At 44.6% G+C, this 25,992-nt stretch overlaps 1 protein-coding gene across 1 annotated transcript in view; it reads left to right on the top strand.

Annotated features, from left to right (window-relative positions):
• Positions 1-25,992, top strand: part of AXL (AXL receptor tyrosine kinase) — a 247,585-nt gene that overhangs the window by 200,874 nt on the left and 20,719 nt on the right. The window contains exons 13-15 of the mRNA XM_085625286.1: positions 15,692-15,787; positions 18,232-18,309; positions 19,017-19,109. Of these exons, the coding sequence (XP_085481412.1) occupies positions 15,692-15,787; positions 18,232-18,309; positions 19,017-19,109 (267 nt within the window). The remainder of the gene's footprint in view (positions 1-15,691; positions 15,788-18,231; positions 18,310-19,016; positions 19,110-25,992) is intronic.

The following is a 25,992-nucleotide window of genomic DNA, read 5'->3' as shown; positions in this document are numbered from 1 at the left end:
TGACGCAAATCCACAATATATTTGACAACACTGCGCCCCCTGAAGTCAGCGCCCAGTGCGGTGGCATCCATCGCACCGCCCTAAAACCGTCACGGAACACTCGGTTACAGAGTACTGCCATAGCCATAGTGCTAAGAAGTACCGAGTACCCTGCCCTGAAAACATGTCTGTGGAGTCCTGCACAGCGCACTCTGCCATTAAGCGTGGAGCACGCGGCTATGCACTGCAGAGCATGCCATTTACTGCTGGATAGAACACACTGCTGTGGATTCCAATACATCCCCTAGCACACTTATGTGGCGTGCAGCAGAGGCAACCACAGACCGTTGCACACTTTTATGGGGTACAGCACAGAGCACACTGCTACACAGCACAGGCCACTTTCTATTTAGCACAATACAGAGCATGCTGCAATTGAACATTGAAAACCGCACAGAACACGCTGCTAGGAGTGCATCGCAGCACAAACTGCTGCCTGGTACAGCACGAAGCAAAAGCGTTTCAATAAAAACACAGAAGAGAGTACTGTAAGGTACAGAACAAGGGCTGATGCTAGGGTGTACCGTACAACAACGAGCATTCGACTGCTTAGCAGATCAGAGAGCACACTACTGCAGAGTAGAACAGCACAGATCTGTGGTTCTCTTGCATTCATCTCTCTCTCCTCTCCTTCTGTTTCTCTGACTCTCACTTTCCCATATTGAATCTCTTACTACCTCTCTACTCAATTTCTCTCTCGGTACTCTTTCTATCTCCCATCTACCACACCCTGTCTCACTCTCTCCCCTACGCCTCCCTTTCTCGCGCTCCATTTTTCTCCTTCCCCTGTCACGTAATCTGTCTTACTCTCTCTCTCCTCCATGTGACATTTCTCTCTTTTTTATTCTCTATCTCACTTTTCTCGTGCTCACCCTCTTTCTTTCACTCTGTCACCCTCACTCCTTTTTCTCTCTTTCTGCCACCCCTGCGCACTCTTTCTTCTTCCTTTGTTTCATTCTTCCTTTCCTGTTCTCTCTCCCTCTGTTACTCTGTCTGGTCCGCTCTTCTTTTCTCACACTTCCTCTCTCTTTTTCTCTTTTCCTCTCTTAGTCCTTTCTTTTTGTCTCATACATGGGACTGGTGCCAGCGATCCTGCTTTGTTCATAGTCTGCCTCAAGGAATCTTGTCAGCTGCGCACGTCTGTAACTCGGCGTCTCTCTCTATCTCTCTCTCTCTCTCTCTCTCTCCTTCTCTCTCTCTCTCACACACACACACACACACTCTTTCTCTCACACACACAATTTGTCACACACACTTTCTCTCGCTCTCTCTCTCTATCACGCACACACACACTCTCTCACATACACACTTCCTCTCTCTCACACACGTACATACACACACACAGAACTCGAGCTAACACCTCCACTCAGTTCCCCCCTAAGAAAGCCTCAGCCAGCTGCATTCCTAATGCCTCCGAAAACATGTCGAAAGTTTCCATTAGCGCATCACCACCTCTCCCAGGGCCGCCTCATCCATACCCGTCATGACCGCCACTCACACCTCCGCCTACGCTAAGAAACATGCTGTCCAGGGGGTATGGGGGGCACGCCTATGGACAACACGGTGCCCACCCTTGCCCACTCGGCATGGACAGTAGCGTAGCAAGGGTGCCGTGGTGCAAGTAAGGAAAGGGCCCCCTTCACTGCTGTTCGGTAGTAAAATATAAAATACAGGATTTTTATGGTTCCATTGGCCCCTCGAGGCTCCGGTCCCAGTACAACTGCACCTGGTGCACTAATGATAGCAATGCCCCTGCATATATATTGCAACATCTAGCCTGTCTTGCCTCGTGTGGCCCCTGTACGAGTTAGATTCTACCAGTACCATAGCAAAGATGCCCAATGCAAGCAAGGAAAATGGCCCCCGTTGGGGGGGGGGGGGGGGGTAAAGTGCAGCACTTGGCACGGTTCAGTGACCCCGTCGGGGCTCTGGGCCCCGGTGCCTTGGCACCTATTGTAGATATGCCCCTGGGCAGCATTCAAGATGGACCGAAGGTTTATGCTAAAAACCTAGCCATTGACAAACTGAGCACCTCTAGGGCCCTTAATTAAAGAAAGCATTATTTCTGGTGTGCCCACAGGAATTAAAGTGCCCATCAAAAATATGAGTCCTGCTGGAAAATCTTTGCTGAGGGACAATCCACCCTGCTCTGGCAAGTGAAGGCCCTTGATGGAATATTTGGGAAAGACTGCTTACATGGTCATTCTAAGACTGATATGTGCATGCTTTCCCCAGAAAACTCACAATCCTCATTATTTTCTAACCCCTGGAATTACTGGAGCATCGTTAAAAGTAAATTCAGGTCAGGTAAATAATCGGGAATTATTGCGCGCAGCTTGCAATCATGGCCTAGGACCCTGTTTAAGGGTGGTGAAATTTCAGCTGAGCTAACTCCAGGTGGAATTCTGCAACCTGCAATTCTGAGTTTCTTTTGCAAGAATTGTTAGGGGCACATTTACTAAACTTTCACACTATGCAGGGCAGCAAGCAAAGTTGCTGTGCTGCGCTGCGTTGTGTGAAAGGGAGAGAGCAGAAAGGCCCCATATGTACAAAGATAGAGAGCATTTCAGCTCTCTCCTTGCTCTGGCGCACTGTGTACAGCCTAGAGCCAACACTGGCACGGTGTCTGCATTACAGCTAGGATTGTTTTGTATACACTTTCCTGCACAAAAACAATCCTTGGAGGCAATTTCCTCTTTCTTTTCATGTGTGCTGCAGAATTGTTTTGTAAATCTGGGAATGTGCCAAAATCCATGGGTGGATGCATGGGAACACCCATGGAACGCCTCCCAGGTTGGAATGTAATGTAACGCAGCGCAAGCAGCTGTCTTGTGTTATATATCTTTACAAAGCCTCATAAGGCTAGGCAAATCAGGTCTTGCATGTCTTTGTAAATATTTCTTACGTCTTTGCGTTGTCCTTGCGTCGCCTTGTGAGACACAAGGAGAACGCAAAGGCTTCATAAATATGGGCCCATGTCTGTAGACCTCAGGGCTGATAATTCTGGGCCTGGAGACTGGCTGCAGGGGCCGGGACTGTGAGAAGGAGCACAGCCCAGCCCTCAACATCCTACCCTCCTTTTGACTCCGGCCCCAGCACTGGGATGTAGTCAGTGCTCCCCTACACAGACTCAAACCTGTCCTGTTCCCACATCCCCTCCATCATCCCCAGCAGCCTCCTGCTCATGCTTTACACCTGTTCAGAGCAGGCGTAGAGTGTCAGAAGAAAGCTCACTGGAATAAGCAAAAACCACACATAAAAAAGACCCTTCATCTTCAGGTCCATGTGGTTATTCCCCATTCTGGCAAAACAAGTGATAACTGCCAGTTCTTGGTTAAGGGTTACCACCATGAGTGGGAATTCCAATTCTCCGGTATCATCCCAACAAAACCCCCCAGCCTTGTAATTGGGCCTAACTGACCTGCCTCATTGTGTCTATGCAGCACAAGGTCTATTAAAGCCTTTGGTGTAAAATTAAAATGTATGCAATTTCTAAGCTACACCTATGCATGCACACATATTTTTTTCCATTTATTATTTTTATCTTTTTTGCCAAATTTCTTACAATTCTGCATTGGGGATTTTAGGATGTTCATAGGGGCATATTATCAAGAAACGGCGTTAAAATTATCGCCGCTTTAGCGGCAGAAAATTATAATATGCCCTTGAGAATTTCCATAGAAGCCCATGTTCTGGTATGAACATGGGCTTTTATAGGAATTCTCTGCAGCATATTATCAAGCCATTATCGCCGCTTTAGCGGCAGTTTTCTGCCGCTAAAGCGGCGATAATATTAACGCTGTGCTTGATAATATGCCCCGTAGTTTGTCACTGATTCACTAATCCTATGTTTTCACTAAGAACTCATCGCACACATTGTTCATTCCTAGGGTTAGGAAAGTGCACCAGTACCTACAGTTGCATTTAAAACCTCTTTCCTCTTTAATACTTTATTTTGGCTTGCATTGCACCCTTTTCTACACATAGCTTCTAAGTACTTTCTGCATTATATATGCTAGTTCAATTTCAGTGTGAAATGGGTGCACAGATAAATGTTCAATCCAGAAAGACATGCTTGAACGGTGTTTCACTGTAAATCTAACATGACGAGGTGCCAAGGTCGCCCAAACCCAAACTTTAGGTGTGAATAGGGTAATTTAAAACTTTTGGAAGCAGAGTGCTACCCACCTAAGGTTCCTACGGAAATGCCTACATCAACACGCTTGCATCATAGTAGAGAACTTGAATTCGAGAGGGGTGTGAAAACTTACTTTTTTGGGCACCCATTTGGATTAAATACTATTTATCTGTCTTGTCCGCCTGCTTCCATTGGCCAGCCAAACCATGTTTGTTACACTAGAGCAGGGCTACTGCCGTGGCCTTGTTCCTCCTAGTGCTTTGAAACAGACCCGGCTTCACTCAGTGCTTCATAAAAACGTTAAATACATTAACATTTTATCATCATAGTAATGATGAAAGAATGGTTGATGCTCCCAGCAAAAATATAATTTTGCTGCTGGAGCGCTCCCTGCCCCCTAGTAAACAGGGCATTTTTTTCATCCCTTTTCTTGTACTTTTGCAACATCTAGTGGCAGTGACTAACAGCTACTGCCTTACCTCACCTGCTTTATGCGCAAGCCCTACAACTTTGTCTCTCCGGAGCCTCTCTTGTGCTCAGACTGTGCGAGAATTATCTTCCCAGTACATGACCAATTCAGGCTGTTACGATTTTGTGCCTTTGGTAAAATAAAACTTTGTTGCGATAGGTTTGTGACTCACTTTGAAGGCTACACCTGTCTACTATGGTGTATTCATACGTTTGACTAAGAAATGGAAGAAACGTTGAGAGTTGAACTCTCTTTGTTACTGCCCAACTCAGTAATATGTTTTTATTGATTTCAGAAGGATGAAAGGCCGAGATGGTAATGCTAAAACTGAAACCTGAGGCGTGTGCATGAGTCTCTCAGAGGCAGACACATACACACCCATACACAGACACCCACATCTCTGAAACTAGTGCATTACCCCACTGAGCTATCTGATAGTGCTGCCGCAGAAATGTCTGCCTCCCTACCACAGGAGAGGTGTTTCTTGAGAATTAACGAGACCCACGCAGCTATGTTGAAGGAGCCAATGACGCCCACTTAGGTACAAATAGAAGAAACAATTCGCTAAACATAAAAAACATAAAAAGGGGTTCATGGATGATTGAAAACAGTATGAAAGTGTGACAGAGAATATGGAAAGGAGTGTAGGTAAAACTGAAGAAGCAGAGCTTTGGAGAAGGTTTGCGAGCTTTCTTCCTCTCGGAGAGAAAACGTTTCCCTCTGGCTCCGGTTCAGGAAAATGTAAGTCAGGTTTGGAATGTTCTCTGGCCGATGAGAAAACTGTTAAGCCTCTCCCTCTCCACGCGCCCCAGCCCTGGCCTCCCAATCCCCCTCACCGTTTAGGTTGGCCGTGTTCGACTTGATGTCTATTACATTGCCCCGTCATCGAGCGACGCTTAAACCTATAAATATATTTTTGGCTGAAGGTGAATGAGCCCTGAGCCAAGCACAACTGCAGAGGCGCTCGACTCCCGGGGCTCTCCGGTCAAGGAGCGAGTCTCACGCGCCCAAAGGAGAAAGAGCCCTGCCTAACATGCCCACGTGACTTTCAACTGCCACCTCCGCCCAGCTTACATAAGAAAACAAGCCTTGGTGAAGCCATCTGGATTTAATGAAGCATCAGCTCACTAGCGCAAGACACAAGGGAGGGAGACATCGGGAACAAACAGAGAGGGCTATGGCTGTAAAATAGTCCCTTTATAGTTTAATGCAGGAACTCGATTGGAGGCGGAAGGATACATTTAAACAGTGATGAGGACTGATGTGATTAATAAACATGTCAATCCAGTGGCTGAAAGGGCTTGTTGAGGAGACTCAAAGGATGAAAGAGACGGATCCAACGCTGTATATTGTTAGTATTTGGTCTCTTGGCCAACTGTTCTGTCAAAATCCAAATCCAATATTTGAAATGTGTGTTCATCTATCTTTCATGCTAGTAACCTCTTTAAACAAGCATTGGCAAAGTCAATAGATTGCGGCAATGCCTGAGCTATTGGCTTTGTCAATGTGAATGTCTTTCAGCCATGTTGTCTAGCAGCATATCTGCTGTTCAGCCTGGCTGAAAGTTACTTAAAGCACAGAATCACAGGATGTTGACGCTGAGTCTTCTCATCCCTATGTTGAGTTTCTTGTCCTGCCTCTCCTTACACAAAAAAGTGCTATGACGTGGCTTGCACTGGCGGCAGCATAGCGCTTTGTGCAGGGACTTTCAGACATGCTGAACAGCAGATGTGCTGCTAAACAACATGGCTACAAGACATTCACATTGACAAGGCCAATAGCTCAGGCAGCGCTGAAATCTATCGGCTTTGCCAATGCTTGTTTGTTGTTGATGGGGTCTTGCTGAACAAATGTGGAAGTGATAGTGAGAAACAGTTGAGCCTTGAAGTTAAGTGAGGATGTGACATAGTGGCCAGAGCTAGCAACAGGGGAACAGGCGAATCAGGTTTGAATCTCTGCATCGGCTAAACAATTTGTGATTCTGGGCAAATCACTTACACTTCCTCCTGCCTAATACAATGAAAGTGTCATTGTGTAATGTAACTGGTGAGCACTTAAAGTCCTCCAATACCATTGGCTGGTGTTAGCACAATGGCAAGATGGAAGATGAAACAAGCGCTCCAAACCCATCGAATCATAGGGAAAAAAAAGAAGTGCTGTTCATGTTTTAAAAACTTTTTAATAAATGCATTTATGTACACGCGCATGCATTTTAGTGGTATGTGTGTATGTATACAAATGAGATGGCCCGAAAACACAAGTATTCCTATGGACTGCTTGAAAACAAAGAACACGATGGAGGACGGAACAAGTGCTCAAATACCATCGGACAGTGCAAAAAAACCAACAAGAAAAGTGTGCCCCTGTTTGAACAACGTTTTAACAAATGCGTTTGTTTATGTACACATGAATGAATTTTAGTGATATGTGTGTATGTGTACAAGGGAGACGGCCTGAAAACACAAGTACTCCTATGGAATGCTTGAAAACAAAGAAGAGAATAGCTCCGCAAACTGGGAGCAGTGTAAGGAGATATGTATTTGGTTCATGTGCTATGGGAGGGTCAAACACAAGCAGAGGGTATGACGCCTGCATGCCACGACGAATGGCATCAAAGAAAATGAGAGTGACGCTGAAGTTTACCAATGGTAGTAGATGGGTGGCCTGTATGTCCACAGATGGAACACAACACGTCTCTTCGAGACAGCCTATGCGCTGTCTAGCCGACACCTAATGAGATATAATACTGTGGGATCGGCTCAACAGCAATATTTAATTTCTTTCTCATAGATACAAGGAATTGTTTTGAAGTAATGGAGAATAAAGAGTAAATGCATTTAGAAAGGGACGGAGACAACAACAAGGAGATATTCTTTATTATTCCTCTTTAAGCAAGGGTAAAGCTTGCGACCACGTACACGGTGTGTAGAAAAAGCAGGGTGGAAACAGGCCTTTTTGATTCGACCTGCAACCAAGTATCTGCCATTAAATGTAACTTACTCCCCCCTCTCTCTCTATCTCGCCCAGTCGGTGAACTCTTCCCCCTCCCCCGTCCCATCGTTCATTCCCCCCTTTTACCACCCTCTTATTAGTCGTATTTTAGGAGCCTTCTTCCTGTGAACAGAGCCACCCTCCCCAGGGATGAAACCTTACCTGGAAAGGAAGGCCAGTCCTTCTTTGCCGGACAGATCCTTTGCTGTCCGGCGCCATTACTCCAGGGAACCACAAAACACTCATTACAGGTGGGCAGAGTCTGGATTTAAGTGCACACATTGGACTCTGTCTTGTCTGTCCAGCACTCTGTTCCCCCAATCTTGCCCTTCCCACAGCCCCTCACATGGGAACTGCAGGGTCAGAGGAAACGAGCATGTAGGCTTCTGTTCCTTGCAGGCCTTCTCACTGCGGAGGCTGCCGTCCTTCCAGGGAGCCTGGGGGGTTAGAGCCCGGAGCCCGATGCCTTCTCCTTCTGCCCTGCAGCCCGTGGGAACGGTTCACAGAGTAACTAGACTCCCTTGGTTCTCTTTTTGTATTTCCTTAAAAATGTTGGAAGCATCATGAATGCTGAGCCAAACTTAGCTGTATGCGTAGGCCCTGGAAAAACATCCGCTTAAACAGCACTTGAATCTCACAAGCGACCATGCTTGTCTGCAGACACTTACTCTGCCTCCCCCCCCCCACGACATTGTGTGTAAATTCTGCAATTGCCTTAGGTCATCTCCAGCATCTGCCTTTCTAAACTACCCAACATTGTATCCATTTTTCGTTGTTGCAGTTTTATATAGCGTGAACTCGACCCAAAGGTACTGGGGTGCTTTACATGAGCACCAGTTACACTAAACTAGGACACATTCATTAGGTCTCGCCTGACCCAGCGCATGCGCTGATCTGACGAGACTTATTGAGAGGGCTCCAAAAAGTGCTACCAGGCCAGCCTAGAGCTACAGTGTATGTGCGCGCGCGCGCGCGCCGCGCTTGACCGCCATTACTTTCACTTTCGCGGCCGCACGCCCGCTTTGATGTTTGACCGCTTTGCATAGCCAATAGGTCTCGCTTTTGGGACCTTATAAGTATTTAGTTATGCAACTGTTGCATAGCTAAACACTCAGAAGGTCCCAAAGGCGAGACCTATTGGCTATGCCAATGCTTGTTTTTAGGTAGGCTTCGGGAGTTTAAGTGATTTGCCCAGGATCACAGGATGTTGAGCTGACGCCGAGACTTGAACCTGGTTCCCCACCTCCAAAGTCACCAGCTCTAGCCGTTAGGACACATCCTCTGCTCCATTTTAGTAGAGTTGTTTCCAGAATGTTAAGTAAGCTGTGAGAACGCTGACGTAGCGACTCTCCGGCGCTGAGCTAATGATCAGCAATGAGACCTCAGGGAAAGCAGCACTGTTTCACACTTGCCTCTGCACGAGCTCTCCTCTTGTGCATATTAAAGTTGACTTTTCCACAAAAGATTGTTTTTCAGTTGCCGTTCATACCAGTGGTGCTAATTCAATTCCACTGCATGGTAGCAGTTTTACTCACACTATGAATTAGCATAGGGAGAAAAAATGATGGCTTGAAATTATCCTTGGGGCATTCCAATACATAATTTACCACTGGTAATTAGTTACTCAGGGTGCATTCCATCACAACATTTTTAAGTCTGATATTGGACAAGTCCTTTTGATTTCACTGCTCTGAAATTATATGTATAATATATTTTTACAGGGGGTTTCAGACAGCCCTCGTCACCTATTTGTTTCTTATATTGTCTTTCACATTTTTCTTCTGCATGCTGCAATGGGTCAGCCCACTTCAGCCATTGGCTAACTTCGCAATGAATGCCCTTTCACAAGGAGCACATCCACACACAAAGTAGTTCTCTCAAGGGTCAGGGACTACTATGGCAATGTGAGCTTTTGAATGACGAAAAATACTTTTGCTGTTAACAATTTTTGTAAAATTGCCGATGGCCGGCAGGATCCTGAACAATAAACTTTAGCAAAAACTATGAAATAAAAAAAACGAGCATTGACCAAGCCAAAAAGCTGACAGTCAAAGCCAGACATACTTGCTTTTCCAATGCATGTTTAGCTTGCCTGTGGCATTGCGTACAGAGCAGATCCTCCCAGATGGGACTCCAGCGGTTGCCATGTTCTAGGTACTCAAGCAGCACTTTCCTATCAATACCAACTGTAAAGCTGTAAGAGCCAGCTCAGAAGAGATGCGGCCTAGCTAATCCGTCTGCACCATTGCCTTAAGAGAGGAGCATGCAACTTAATTTGAATATGGTTCTTTCTTTTCTGTAATGGCTCAGAGGAGAAAAAAAACAATGGAATGGAATTCTACGAAATTAATAGTGGCTCAGATAAATAGTTGCATTTCTGTCCATCAATTTCTTAGCGTCACTACGAATTTGCAGACCTTGCTAAAATATTTGATATACCCCGTTTTGTGGAATGACCCCCCAGCCCCACTGGGTTCTAAACTCATATCTTCAGGCTCTTCCAAGTTCTGCTCTGTTCCAAGTGTTCGCCCTTTTCGCCCCATGCCCTTGATTCATTTCCTCGTGTGACCATGCGCTGTTCCCGGATCACAGGGCGGGGGCCGTGACCTTCACACGCTGTGTGCTTCTGGGAGCACAGAGGCCCATTGTGCGGTCCTCTCTGTGTCAGGGGTCCACCCCCCTGAGGACGGCTCTGGCACGTGATACCGAGCCGGCCTTGTGGTGGGGTTGTGGATTAACACCAGTCCTCACTCGCATGGCGTTTAATTGACCTCCGTTTTATTTTTTGTGCTGCAAGGGAAAGTGTGGTTGGAGGATAAGTGAGTCACTTGGCATTTTGTGGTGAAGCGGATGTGACCTCGCTTCCGGAAATTACACCCGGGGACGTTGTAAAGTGTGTTGGCTCAACTGGAACACTTGTGCTGCCATTTCGACATTCGACACACTTCCAGTTAGGGGGTCAGCTCAAAATGCAAGGTGTGTAAATGTATTAAAGTTTACAAACCGAGATGGAATCGTGTGCATAAATATAGGTGGCTGAGATGAATTAAAGCATTTCATCCATCACTTTATGTATACACCAGAGTGTCACCCTATGTGGGACAGATAGGCCCAGATGTGTGTTTCTTGCACACTCTATCACTGGAACAAAGCTATACTTGGTGAGGTATCTATAGGTATGCATACTCCAGTGTATCGCCCTAAGTGGGACAGGTAGGCCCATATGTGTGTCCCTTGCACACTCTATCACTGGAACAAAGCTATACTTGGTGAGGTATCTATAGGTATGCATACTCCAGTGTATCGCCCTAAGTGGGACAGGTAGGCCCAGATGTGTGTCCCTTGCACACTCTATCACTGGAACAAAGCTATACTTGGTGAGGTAGCTATAGGTATGTATACTCCAGTGTATCGCCCTAAGTGGGACAGGTAGGCCTAGATGTGTGTCCCTTGCACACTCTATCACTGGAACAAAGCTATACTTGGTGAGGTAGCTATAGGTATGCATACTCCAGTGTATCGCCCTAAGTGGGACAGGTAGGCCCAGATGTGTGTCCACTGGTGAGGTATGTATACTCCAGTGTGTCACCCTAAGTGGGACAGGTAGGCCCAGATGTGTGTCCCTTGCACACTCTATCACTGGAACAAAGCTATACTTGGTGAGGTATCTATAGGTATGCATACTCCAGTGTATCGCCCTAAGTGGGACAGGTAGGCCCAGATGTATGTTTAGTGCACAATGTGTCACTGGAACCAAGCTATAACTGGTCAGGGCGAAACCACTACTAGGTTGCTTGTGTTCCGTTTCAGAAAAGGCAGGGCCTGGAAGTTTGGGCATTGGAGCAGGGTCAAGACTATTTTGCATATGGCCTGTTCCAAACTGAGGTGGCGTGGGGTGCAAAATAACGATGGACTGGGATACAGCCCTGAGTAATTACCAGTGGCTGAGATTAATGTAAGCATTCCATCCATCACTTTTGTATACTCCAGTGTGTTGCCCTAAGTGAGAGGGTATGCCGAGATGTGGGTCCCATGCACACTGTGTCAATGGAACCAATCTATACCTGGCTGATGAGCCCTAATCATGGTGACACTGGACCTAGGTTGCTTGCCTTCCCATTCAGGAAGGACGTAGAGTGGCAGTTCGGGCTGGACTGTCCCTTTTAGAGCAAGGGAAGACTGATTTGCAGATGTTTGGGTCCAAACAGAGGTAGCATGGCGTTCCAAATACCGATGGACTGAGATGTGGCCCGAGTAATTACCATTGGCTGAGATTAGCTCAAGCGTTCCATCCATCACTTTTTGTATACTCCAGGTGTATAAACGCAGCACTGTTACCTGTAATACGTTAGATGTAAGGGATAAGTAATGTCCTCTTCATTACTCTGAGACCAGCGCTACTCATCACAGTCCTTGCATGTGAAGTGCTCCCTCATCTTGGCAGAAGACTGCCTCATGCTAAAACATGTTTTAGAGTGTGCTCTCCTTCCCAGATTTAAGCTCCCATAGTGCCACAGTACGTCTTCCACACGCCTAGCAAGAGACACTAGGAGGCATCCTCATGGGAGATTGGGATCGAAGAACTACATCAGCGAAGGCTGGAGACATATTATGAAAGATTGCATGCAAGTAATATTCATCTGCCTTCCTTATCTCAGTCCCAACATAAAAGGGTGTACCAAGCAGTCAAAGTGCACATCCAGAACCAATTCGCAAGGAAGCCGCCATGAAGGAGTATGAACAGAACAGCAAAAATCAATGATGCACCACACCCCATAGAGCAGTGTGAGGATCACCCACCATTTCCTCAAACTTTCAGGTGTTGCCCACGTACCACCATCACAATTGTCATACAACACATGTCCCATTACTCAGCCATCAGTATTTCCTGAATGATGGACCCGTAAGAAGAACATGAAATACCCAGTTTATTACAGCAACTAGTAGTAGTCATGGAAGGCTCAGCTCCTCTTCCTCATAGAACCTATTGTAACAAATAAGGTGTACTATCTACGGAAAGAGTTGGTGCTGGCAGGATATACGGTAAGAGTCCTGTCCATGTCAAGGCAGAGACATGAGAACTCTTCTGTAATCTGAGTATCTGGGTGCAAACTGGTACAAGACTTTGCTGAATTTCACGAAAAGCTATGGAAAACTTTGGATACAAAGAGAGTCTTGAGTGTAGATCCTCCTTCCTAGGATAAAACCAAAGATGTGGCTCTCTCCACAATAAGGTTCCAATTTGCCTCTTTCTCTGAGTTAAGGTAATGGCCATTACGAAATGTACTTTGGCAGTGAAGAGAGCCAGGAGAATGGGACCAAGAGGGTCAAATAGAGAAATCTTCAGAGCCATAGGAACTGGAGGCAAATCCCAGGAAGGCACTTGGAATAGACAACAGGCCAGTAGTTAGCAAAGAGTGAAGTCAATGACAGAAGGAAGGGCAAACCAGACCAGGGCTTCCTAAAAGCCTAAGCCACTGTCCACTGGACTCACAAAGTGGAAACCTCAAGCCCCACATTGAAAACACCCCATAAATAATCAAGAAACCTCAAGGGATCATATTGGCTGGGAAACAACCCCCGAGATGAGCACTAAGAAGCAAACTTCTCTTAACACTTGAAGGAAGAAGGGTGACAGTCATGCTGAATGGAAGCATCCTCCTCCTCCCAAGAAAGACATAGGTGCTGGAGCCCAACACACTCATCTCAAATCCTCAGTCAAAGATGCAGATGAGCAAGAACTGAGAGCAGGGGAACATGAGGTGGAGACAGAAGCAGAGAAAACAAGGGCCAACTGCAGCAGGACTGGAAACCAATGTCATCACCGCCACATCGGAGCCACCACAATAAATTCTACTCATTCCTGCAGAAAGTTTTCCAAGACCAGGGATAGGAGGGGAATCGGAGGAAAGGCAGACGGGAATCACCAGTGCCACTGGACCCAAAGAGTGTACACCCCCCAAGTTTTAGGGCAGCCAGCATCTGAAACATGTAGAGGTATTAGGGCATCCTCTGGAGAGGCGAACAGATACATCAACAGAACTCAACAAATGTTGATGATAACAGTGGAATGAAGGCCATAAAGCACTGAGTATTGGAATCGCTGACTGAGACGATTAACAATTAGATTATAGATCCCCATGAGATGCGCCACCATGAAAGTAAAGTGTTGACACTCCACCCATAAAGAAAATCACCTGTGACACCAGTAGGACCTCACCCCCCTGATTGTTAACATGAGCCTGGACCATAAGGCATTCCCCACATAATATCCCTAAATGTAACAGAGCCCTGAGATCCCCCCAGTCGGAAGATTGTTGGGCCTATCAGTGTCACCAATGACCTTGAATAGGTGAAACATTGATTCCCTTACAAGTAAAGGATCCACTGACAATAAGTTAGCTTTAATGATTAATGTACCTACTGCTTAGTAGTTCAACCTGAAGCTCACAGTTTTGAATTTTGTTGTGGTTGCCTCAGGGCCTATTTTAGCAGAAGGCAGAAACCAAAAATAGTGTGAACTACCTGTCTATATGTTCTGCATTCTAACTGTCCTAGTTAGGTCTTCCAACATTGTGGATGCACTGCTGACAGAGACATCTATATCTCTGCCATTAGGTCCACTATCATATCCTCAACAGCGTGGTGCTAATTCTACAAAAGAACCTTCCAAGATGCAGTGGCAGGTCCAATACGACCTCTGACTAAGTTGGGACCATGAAAGACCACCACAGAAAGAGTGACAAAGTCCTCATAGAAATATAGTGTCCCTAACATGCCAGGAAATGTCCCTCAGTCTGTTAGGGAGACCAGAAATGTGACAGCTAGCAATGTACCTCACTCTGGGGGAAGATTTCTTGTACCCTCTGCAGATGGAAGAAATTCCACTAGCCAACACCACAATGAAAGAATTTCCACCAGATGGCTTTTGCCTCAAGTGGGTCCTTCCACAGCAGAGTCTTTTCTGACGAAACTTGTTCCAACATAGTAGAAAATCCTAAATATATTGGCAAACTGAAAGACCACCAGCAATATATTTAATCAGCCTATCAGTGTTTTTTCCTTTTGTAAGTTAAACAAAGGGACACCTTTGACTTTGGTTATTAATCTTGGCTGCAACATACTATTCAGGCTCATATTGTGAGCAGTATTAATGGTCTATGGTATAATGCTGCCACTTTTGAAGAATTCTGTGCCTTATTTCTAAACCACACTGCACAGGGTTCATAGTTGACAGCATTCTTTAATTGAAAAAAATCTCCAGAAGCTGGACATTCTGTGCTATTTTCCAACAGACGAGCTAAGGCCTCTTTATGAGACCTCCAGTAATCTGGATTCGACCTGTAACATGAGTTACTGGCGGGATCAGGATCTGCTGTAACACTGCAGACCTGTGGGCGTCACTCAGGAAGTGATACCAGGCAAAAAACAGAGCCATTAGCAGGAGAATATGAACTGGAATTACTGATTTCCCTGGTAAGTCCTCATTACTGAGGAGGCCCACAGAATCCCACTGATTTTTCGCAGTAACTCGACCCCCCAAAGTTACCGGTATCCCCATTATCAGTAACTGGGGAGGAGGGGGGTAATATACTGGGGGAGGGCCACAATGGTTTTACAAAAGCCTCATAGAATGCCAGTGCACTAAATTCAGGAAATATCATGGTAAATGACAATGTGAGAGATTCAGAGCCACAGAATTAAAAGATTGTCTGCTATCTCCGATTACGCAGGCAGTAGTTGTGTATAAGTGTACTTGTTTCTCTGCAGACTCTCTTGGTAGAGGGGGCTGGTCTAGAAGCTAATAAGGCTCCACCATTCATGAAGGGCAGGGTCTGTCCTTGGTTTGGGGTGCATGCCTGTCAGGCAAGTCACTATACCTAGCCACCTGAAAGCTTCGGATGCCGAAGCCTGAAGCCTCTCAATTTTCGAGTTTGGAGTCCGTCTCTGGGTCTCCAGTGGGAACCATATGCTCTCTAGTGTTGTTGGGACTATCAAGCTTGACTTTGGCGAAGTTGTGCGTCAAGGCTCACCCGCAAATGTTTCTTTTTCAGTGAACAGCCTGGGCATCAGCGATGAGCTAAAGGAGAAGCTGCGTGATGTGATGGTTGACCGACACCGTGTGGCCCTGGGCAAGACTCTCGGGGAAGGTAGGTCTCTTCTGAGTTCCTGGAATTGCCCAGGATTGGTGTGGACTGAGACGTGCACACACACACACACACACACACATGCACACACATACACACACACCCCATAACATACCTACATGTATGAGATCCGGCCATAGACATAATGAATTTCTCCACACTCACTTTGATAGTAGAATAGGTTATAAAGCGGACCGAGGCAAACTTGCTCGAAAGTACACACACACTCTGTCTGTGTCTCTCTCTCTTTCTCTCTCTCTCTCTCTCTCTCTCTCTCTCTCTCTCTCTCTCTCTCTCTTTCTCTCACCCTTCCCCCCCCCCCCCCCCATCATTAGGCATGGGGAGGTACTAGATGCAGGGCTTCACTCTCTGCTTAGCCATAGTCAGAGGGATTCTAAGAGAGCAACAAGTACACTCTACTTTTAGCAGAGACTTCTCATGTAGGAAGTTGATTGCATATTTAGCAACACTCATAAGGAGACCATAAATGCAGGAGTTTCCCTGCCTTCCTAACATTAATCATCATAAGATTCCTAGCATAGGAGTTTCACCACCTTTTGAACAGTACTCATGGTGAGTCTACAGGTACTGAAATCCTACCACTATCTTAATATTGAGCAAACAATTGAAACAACGGCAGACTGAAGAGACCGCATCTCAATCAGAGTGCACAAAAAGAGTATTTTGTCCCGTGCACTACTTATCCGGTACCTGCCATTGTTTGGTACCACTGTTCAGTAGATTTAGAAGTGATAATACATTGAAGGGTGCGCAAGCAAGATATTTATAGTCCAGAAAACATCCAATGTATATATTCCAAATATGATGTTTATTCTTTTTCTTCTTTATCCAATTTCAACAACATCAAGCCAACATGTTGCATTCCAATTACATTTAGAACTTCATCAGGGCTTGATATAGAACGTTTATACAACTGTTAAGTATGCCTCAAATAAATATGGGTTCATTTAAGTCGTAATATGTAGTGGTTTGGTGCGAACTTTATCATTGTGTCCAGTAATGTAATGTAATGTACAGTTTCCTGTTGAACTATTTTACTGGAGAAGGGATATACTTATCAAGGTATCTACCAGAATATTATACAGTCCGATCTTTTTTATTCCTGGACACAATGATAAAGTTCGCATCAAACCACTACATTTATTACGACTTCGAGGAACCCATATTTATTCGATGCATACTTAACAGATGTATAAACGTTCTATCATATCAAGCCCTGATGAACTTCTAAATGTAATTGGAACGAAACGCGTTGGTTGGATGTTGTTGAAATTGGCTTAAGAAGAAAAAGAAGAAACATTATATTTGCAATATATACATTGGAGGTTTTCGGGACTATAAATATCTTGCTTTTGCACCTTTCCATTTGTTATCACCATCTTTATAGTGCTAAGAGGGATCCCACAGGTGCCGCACTTTCGCCCCATTTCTATCACTACTTAGAACCTAGAAGTAGAGGAGTGTTCCACTGCTATTACTCATAGCAACCCTCCACATCTTTTCTTGATACCCAACGGGAGATGCAGGTGCCAGAGCGCCATCTCTTTTTTACCGTCACTCGGTGGCAGATCATCAGTGCAGGTGTTTGAGCATCCACTGGCATTACGCATGAGATCATGTGTGCAGCAGGTACACCGCTTGAACGATGATACTCAAGAGGGCGGCCCAAGTGCAGGAGGAGGTTAACTAGCTGAGTAGCTTCACCTCAAGGAAGACCTTGCTTATAAGATGTTTACCAAATCTTAAACGCTTCTCGAAGTGATGCCAATGATGCAGCAATTTCACTAAATCCACGTGGGCACTGCAGGTACTGAGATCTCACTGAACATTCAGAGATAGGCCTCAGCAAAAAGTACTCCCCTTTATTGACATTCTCCTTTGGAATGCTGCGAGCTCTGAAACTTCTCCACCTATTTAGCAATACTAAAATGGAGGCCATGGGTAGAAGAAGCTTCTCAACAGATCAGCACTATCCAGGGGAAGACCGCATTTGAAGGCGATGCTTTACCTTCCTGAGTTCCTGTCTGTGCACACCCTCTTGTCTGAGAGAGACTTTGAGATCTAACAGGCTGATTTCAAATATGGAAGGAACTGAAAATCCGTCATTTTCTGGAGGGAACTATGACTACTAAATAGAATTTACTAGATCAGCTTCCTCCATTAAGAAAGATTATTGTGAAGGAGATTCAGACACTGGATTCTACACCGTATTTTGATTTTCCTCCAGAAATTGGAGGATTTCTATCTCCATCCAAACACTAAATGAGGTTCTACATTTTGCCATTGCATAGTATTGTCGTGGTACCCACCATGCACCGAACGTTTGACCTATGCAGACCACCCTTTGTGGCATCTCTGGCATACAGCCCCACTAATTCACTATCTCACTCACTCTAACCCTCTGTGCTATTTGTTTTGGCTTTTAGGAGAATTTGGCTCGGTTATGGAAGGACAGCTGAACCAAGATGACTACATCCTGAAGGTGGCTGTCAAGACCATGAAAAGTAAGTGTTGAGATGCTTCCTGCGAGCTGAAGATGTTGGCTAGTGGTTTGAACCTTGGCTGTGGAACTGGTAGAAATGAGTTCACATAGATGATAGAAAAAAAACTATAATTTATTTTTTGTTGGCAAAAATTGCTGATCCTATTCATGAACAACCATAAATAGATGTAAACCCATCTCAGTTTGTGATATAATCTCAGTTGCCGTGTTTCTTGTAATGGCCTGTAGGAAAATGAGATTTCATGATTCGCCAGCTGATCTGAAAGACAAGATGGGCTACCGCGAAATCAGTCACATTTCATAGCAGTCTGCTATGTGACAGAGCTGCTCTTTCTAAATTTTTTAATTATGTTTTTTATTGAGCATTTTGTCAATACATCATAGAGTCATACATATGTATTCAACATAATCCCATCGATCAACAATGTAACTTGGATACAAACTTGCAGTACATATCTGTGCATTTCCTTTAATAGATCTTTCTAACTTTCAGTGTCATTGGCATGTACGCAAAACCTTCCCAGTTGCTCATTTAGCCTCTGGTACACTTATCTTACAGAGGATTACATTTGTTGAAGTCTATACTATTTGTTATTGCAATTTGCGCAATTCAGACAGAGAGAGCAAAGGTGGCAATCCTGTATTGTTCTATGCATAGTTATTGGGAATTTTGCTCAAAGCCCATCAAATTGTTTTCGGTTCCCCCAGTTGCTATCTGCACCCGAACTGAGATGGAAGACTTCCTCAGCGAGGCGGTTTGCATGAAGGAATTTGACCACCCTAATGTCATGCGGCTAATTGGTAAGAGAAAGAGAATGTGCTTTATTTTTTGCTATTACTGAGCTATTTCACCTTAAATTTGTAATGTAGTGATAAAGACAGCCCCAGAAGTTCAATTTCCATGCAGCTTACATTGTCTACTGTCTATCCAAATTTCACAGTCACTTACATGCTTGGAAATCCGTTCAGGAGCGGCTCCTCCGCAATGGTGGAGGAGCGTGGCCCCACTCGATCAGAGCCTGCAAGTGAAAAATAAAACGATATGCCATAATAGTTTTATGTTTCTTTTGCCGGCTCTGAGCCAGCGTGTGCAGGGAGTAGCAGGGCCAGGGCATGGTAGTGCTATGTACACTTCTAAGTGTGCATGTATGTTTGGCCAGCTGTCTCAGGCTGGCCAAACGCACAAGCGCACTTATGTTATGTTATGTTAGTGCATTTTATAGAGCGCAACTGTTACCCAAGGGTGTCCTGGCGCTATGTCAAGTCCTACAGAGGTTTCCCAAGCCTGGTTATATTGAACAGCCGGGCAGGAGAAACACCATAGACTCCCTGTCCTGAGCGGAGCTTCTTTTGATCCTATTCAGGCCAATCCCAGCGCTGCTCTGATAGCATGAGAGCAGCGTGGGGATTGCACAGGGAGTCTGATGCTGCCCCAGTTCCTGCTGAGACCAGGAAGCAGCACAGCAGAACACCGAGGCGTGAGAAGCGATGCGGCCGGCAGTTTTAGGTGTTTTTTTTCCATTTATTACCCCCCTGCGTGCTCCCCCTACCGTGCTCCCCCATAAAGCCCTCCACCCACCACACCACCTCTTCATTGTGCCGGCCGCCACTGAATCCGCTGGATCTACTGCACCAAAAATTGCATCTCTGGTTCTGTCAGTGTTTGCACTGCATCGAGTGAGTGACTGTAGACATTAGGACAACTCATATACATAAAAGTGCACCCAGGGAAAGGCTTGCATGGTGCCTTTGATAGGAAGTGTTACATTTCACATAGGAGTCTGAGGAAAGATAGATCACGTTCTGCAGCTGCGTGCATCCTTGGCAAGTTGGATTTCAAGGTGACTCTTCATTTTCAAATCCACAGGAGAAGAAGCGTCTCAGATAATCAATCTTAGTTTGGACTCAGAAACCCACTACTTCACTAATCCACAGTAGGGAAAGCCTGTGATTCTCATTGTGGGATAAGGTAACTCAGGGTTTTCAACACTGACACTAGGCTAGATTCATTTCACATTTACAGGATATGCAGATGAGACAAATGCACATGCATCAAAAGTAACTGAACTAAATTGTATCTTCATCCACAAAATCTCATAGCCTTATTTTGGACTATTACATAGAATCAGAAAGTGTCTCTCATCGTATACGGCTGAAACACTGGTGGAAAGATGCTTCCATTGCACTTACTGGTAGATACCATTGCAACTTGAAACAAATCTAAGGCCATATTATGAAAAAAGAAGACACTGAACCTGTTCCTAGATAAAGTTTCATGGTCCATGCAGAACACACTACATAATCGCCTGGAAAAGAATACGTTGAGTAAATACCCAACAGAGATTTCTTTGCTGTAGGGGCATTGTCTGTTTTGTCTTTTGTCACAAGGTGATTTGATAATGTTTGCTTCTGCTATTATAGATAAAAGACAGAGAGAGAACCCAGTGGGACTCATTGGGCAACTGACACCTGTGTCACCTTACTCTTGGCTTCAGTATCCCTGCAATGCTTGTTCCCTTTTCACACACTGGCCATCTTTTAAGATATAATTCTCTCCCTGTAAGGATATACGCTTGCATGTTTGTTGTCATCACACTGTGGACTGCTTTGACTCATAGTTGTACACTCTGCTGGCATAGACGCCTGCAAGGGATCCATATTATAGAAATCAGATGTTGAGTGGTCCAGTTGTGCGTCATGTTCCTCCCATGGAAATGCTTTTTTTGTTCCTTCTGTTCCATATTCAGGTCCTCTGCGACGCTGAGCCTGGGCTTCTCGCCATCTTTAAATGTCCGTGACTCTAGTGTCTCTTTAGCCTGCAGGAATCCAAGCCAAAGTGTTGTAAGATGAGAATCTCGACCGTTCAATCTTCTCAGCGCACACTCGGGGAGCCCAGATGTTTCTGGGCGGATCTCCATCTTGGATTTACACGCATGTTGTAGAAAGCTTTGGGCTCTGAGATGCAGCACAGCCTTGCCTCTGGAGTAATGATTCCTTGAGGCCCGTGAAGACGGTAGACGCGCCTATATGAGCACATAAACTCATTCAGTCTTATCCTGTTCTGTTATAAACGGACAAAAGCAGTTTTGCAATATGGAACCCATTACTCATGTACAGACTGTGAACTGCATTTAATTTCAAACAGTTTCGCAAGGAAAGAAAATGTATTACATTATGTGGCAACACTGCGTACCACATTGTTAATGTTATTTGGCAGCTGTATACGGCACAATCTGCTGTCATTATGGTACTACAATGCCTTCCTCTAGTCCAGGGTCTGACTTTCCATACAGGTTCATTGCAGACCAGAGTCTGGTTAAGTTTTGTGTAAGCATGTGAACTCCCAGATGACAACATCCCTTTAAATGAGTTGGAATTGTTGTTATTGTTGTTGTTATGGGTGAGAATAGAGGGCTGTACCAAATTGCTTACATGTTTCCCGGATTGGTATTGGAGCCCATTGCTAGGCGAATGTTTATGCGTGATAAGTAGCTGATGGTGACTTGTGTTCTTGGATGCCTTATTAGTCAGTTCATCACATATTGAGGACCTGTTGATGCAGGCTTAGACTTCTCTCCTAATGTGCGCTCTTGTATTGTGGTATATTTTATGTCTTGTAAGACATGCCTGTGCTGTGTTGTTTCTTTGTACAAACTTCTATCTGCGAGTGGTTGTGTTTTTGCTTGCCGTTGTGGCCCAATAGCAGCCATTTACGGCATATCCTGGCTGTATTTGCTACATAGGACATGTTTGGCACTAGATCTATTGTTGAACTATGCTAGGGATAATCTGAAAGTAAGACTTTCTTGACAATCCAAGGTAAAACAGCAGTTATTACATTAAGGTTTATCTTTGAATGTTAGAGAAGGAAAAGAAACCCTAACATGTGGGATTAACCCACCCACGATTAGCCACATCAAAGTAGACACCTAATTTTGGAAGATGTAAACTCCAACTGGTGAAAAAAGAAACTATTGATGTATATTGGGATCTCTACTGAATTACAGTCGATCCAGTGGATTATTGTAGTCGATCCAGTGGATTATTGTAGTCGATCCAGTGGATTATTGTTTAGTGCTTGCTTTCTATGAAGCTTATTGTCAAGTCTGAAAGACACCCACTCGAAAAGGCTAAATTTAAGCAAAGTTTTCTAGAACATTTGTTGTGCTGCAGATGAAGTCATGCGATGGAAGCCTTTTTTACACAGAGAATTGCAGGAGAATCTTCCAGTTACCTAAAACAATCCTTCTTAATGAAAGTAGAGTCTGTAGAAACCGTTCCTTCTGCTCAGTTCTAGATAACCACATTCTCAAGTTTAACAAGATAGTATTCTTGTAAAACCCATACAGCTGTTGATGTCCTTCAATATACCACATGAGAGCAGTACCATGTAAAGCCAATACTAGATATGCACCTCAGCAAGAGGAGCCACTTTCCAAGACAGGTTGTACTGTATTTGGTTTTCTTTTTTTTAATAGAGGTGAATCATTTTGGAATATGGTTGGATAACAAGGATGGGGCAAATTGAACGGCGACCAAATTAATCCCTCAAAAATGAAAGATTTTCAATGTTGCTCTTCATTGGAGCCCGGTGCTACAACCAGCAACATTTTATTTGGAAAATGACCCACAATGAAAGTAAATATGTTATATAGGTTCCAGCTAAAAGGTGTTTCTTTGTATTGTTGCCTCACCTGCTCTTACCGGGCAGAGACTACCATAAATAGTTTGCTATCTGTTCACATGAAAACATTAATTTCCTTTATTCATGCAATAATATCGTTGTCTAAGATTAGCGATATATGCATGGAAGTGTACCTGAAACCAACCTCTCATAATTAAACCCCTAATACCTTTCACCACCTCTCACATATCATACCAATATCTTTCTTATTTCATATATTAATTTTCAATCACTCGTTAAACCACTAATAATCCTCCTTTAATAGTGAACTTTCTCTTCTCTAACCTTGGGCGCCAGCCTAGTTTTAATTTATATATCCCTACTAGAACCTACATGGCTACCCTTAGTATTACAACTCATGCTTGTTAAACCGAAACCTACAAGTTCATACTCAGAGTGTAGCAAGACACGTTCACACTCTCTTGCATCCCTACAGATAGTTTTAATTTTCCTTTAACCAGTAAATTCGGTTATTTTTCTTTTTCTTCTTATACATCACTCATAACCCCCCTTCTTTGGCTTCTACATCCTTCCAACCAATGGTAGTTTCACTATCTCTTGCACATTTGCATAAAGGAACTGGAACATGTGTAATATTTTCATTGGGCAAAATGTAATCTAACAACATTTTTTAGACAATTAAATCATATAAATGTTATGAGTTCCTGAACTGGACTCCTTATACCTTCCCTTCATTCCTCTTGTACCCCTTCCAATATAATCTGCTTTCCAGTAGTGATGCTAAAGTCGCTTTACTGCCTTCCAGTGCTTGTTCTTATGATACTCTTCACGTTGCTCTAAACTTTCTTACCACAACCCAACCAACAATCCTCTTTATGCCCCCAGACAGTAAGATAAACTAATGGCGGTTTCCTCGCAGTGACCCTATGATCAGCGTGAAGACCAATATTATATTATGGTAAATTCTACAGTATGAGATGTCCAACGGTGCCTACTAAAGTACTACATAGCACTTGACCAACGGCAATGATGGAGCATTCAACCATCGCTTTTATAAAAAAAAATATAAGCAAATATATATTCCATTGTTGCTGTGTGCACAAAAGCTGAACAGAGTCAAATTGCCCTACAGGGAGATTGTGATATTTTAATACTGACTGGAACCTTTTACAATCTAGCTGGGTATGAGTCAGGGGCATGCCAAGAACCCCAGCATGTCAATAAATCTCCCAATGTCCGTAAAAGGTCTTAGCACCTCCAAAACGGGATACCATTGGAAGGGAGTTAGAGGTTAGACCATATGTTTTGCTTATAAAGCTGAAATTGTATTGTACAAGAAGTTTAATTTGATATGCCTCCAAAAATGTAATATGGCTGCCACTTCTGCACCAAGACTGTGTATAAATTAGTCCCCTCCTATCTTCATTGTGTTCTAACGGATAGAGTGCCTGCATTGCACACGTCTCTGTATTTACCTTTTTATTTACCAGTCTCAGAAGATGAGCCAGACTGTATTGTATACTATGCTCTGGGGGTTGCAGGCGCGTGCGATGTTGGTAAAATGGAGGGCTAAGTAGCCGTTAGAGCAGTGATACCCACAGTATGGCCAGGGGCCGCATGCTTCCCTCCTGACCTTTACATGCGGCCCCCTGGTCAACATTGGCACTGGGCTGCTGTTTCCAGACTTAGCACTAACATTGAGAAATATGTTAAATGAAGGTACACACATTTATTTATAGCTTAACTGACATTAACCCCTTCCACGCGGGGGTAACTCCCCCGCGGCGTGGGGGGGGCAGCGGCAGTGGCGCTGTGCTCATGACGAGCTGAGCTCGTCACGACCCCGCCCACTGATTGATTCTCCCGCACAGGCGGGGAATCAATCGTGCGTGGACGGGCCGCGACGGTTATGAGGAGCCCAGCTCGTCATGAGCACAGCTCCACTGTGCCTCATGACGAGCTGGGCTCGTCATGAGCACCGAAGCGGTTAAAAGAAGTAATTCAAGTGACGTGCACAACTTAAATTTTGGAACCCCTTCATTTTAAGGACATGTTGCAACTGTAAAAATCTGATACCCTCTTCAAATTTCAAAAAGTGTATTTCATTAACAAGCAGAAGCCTTTCGTCTTAGTACATTAGATTACATCAGTGCATTGAGATTTTTTTTTTTCTTTAAAGTGATAGTTTGCAAATATGAATTTGGAAACATTCATGCTTCCCCTCCACCTTGGCAACACTGCAAATAGTGAACTAAGAAGCAAGTCAGTTGTTTTTTTTACCATCTGAGTGACCAGTGTTCCTTTTATACATGGATAACGTTATATTTTAGCAAATAAAACACAAGAGAAATTTTAGTACAATGAAGCCATGTATTTCAAGGTCCTCTTATATGTGATAAAGAAGAAAGAGAATTTAAAGTGAAATAAAACAATTAATCGTCTAGGAGCACACAAGTGGGGAAGCTGGCATTTATCCAAGGTTTTCTCGCTTCATAATGTGCAATTCAGCCTTTATAGGTACATGCTTTGCTTCCCCTATGCCCACCTTACACTCCCCAACTTCCATCAACGCGGCCCTCGATCACAGGACTGGAAAAGTTTTGGCCCCCTGGAACATGTTTGCGAGTACCCATGCATTAGAGAGAGAGGGTTACTTTACATCAGGTTAACTTGGTGCTCCACGTGCTATGTTGGTAAAATGGAGGGCTGGAGTGGCATTAGAGGGAGGGTTGCTTTACATCGGGTTAACTTGATGCCGACCTTCCTATGAGAGGCCTTGTTCCCGCCATCTGTGGAAAGCGCCCCCTTGGCTGGCCTCGCGCTCCTCGTTCAGGCTTGGGTCCGAGTCGGAGCCTCCCAGCCAGGGCCTCGCGCTGCTTAGGTGACCTCACGCGCTGGCTTCAGTCTGACTTCCCTCGAGCAGAGTCTGAGCCCAATTAGGACAACATAACCTCGCCCAGCGTTCACAGCTGGTAATGTCACGCGCAGTCTTCTAAGAATTCTCTGTTATTGTAGGGTCGAACCTGCCTTATTTAGGTG

The sequence above is a fragment of the Triturus cristatus genome, chromosome 9 (genome assembly GCF_964204655.1).
Source record: "Triturus cristatus chromosome 9, aTriCri1.1, whole genome shotgun sequence".
Classification (NCBI taxonomy): domain Eukaryota; kingdom Metazoa; phylum Chordata; class Amphibia; order Caudata; family Salamandridae; genus Triturus; species Triturus cristatus.
Note: the sequence above shows the minus strand (reverse complement) of the source record. Positions and strands in the feature narration are given on the sequence as shown.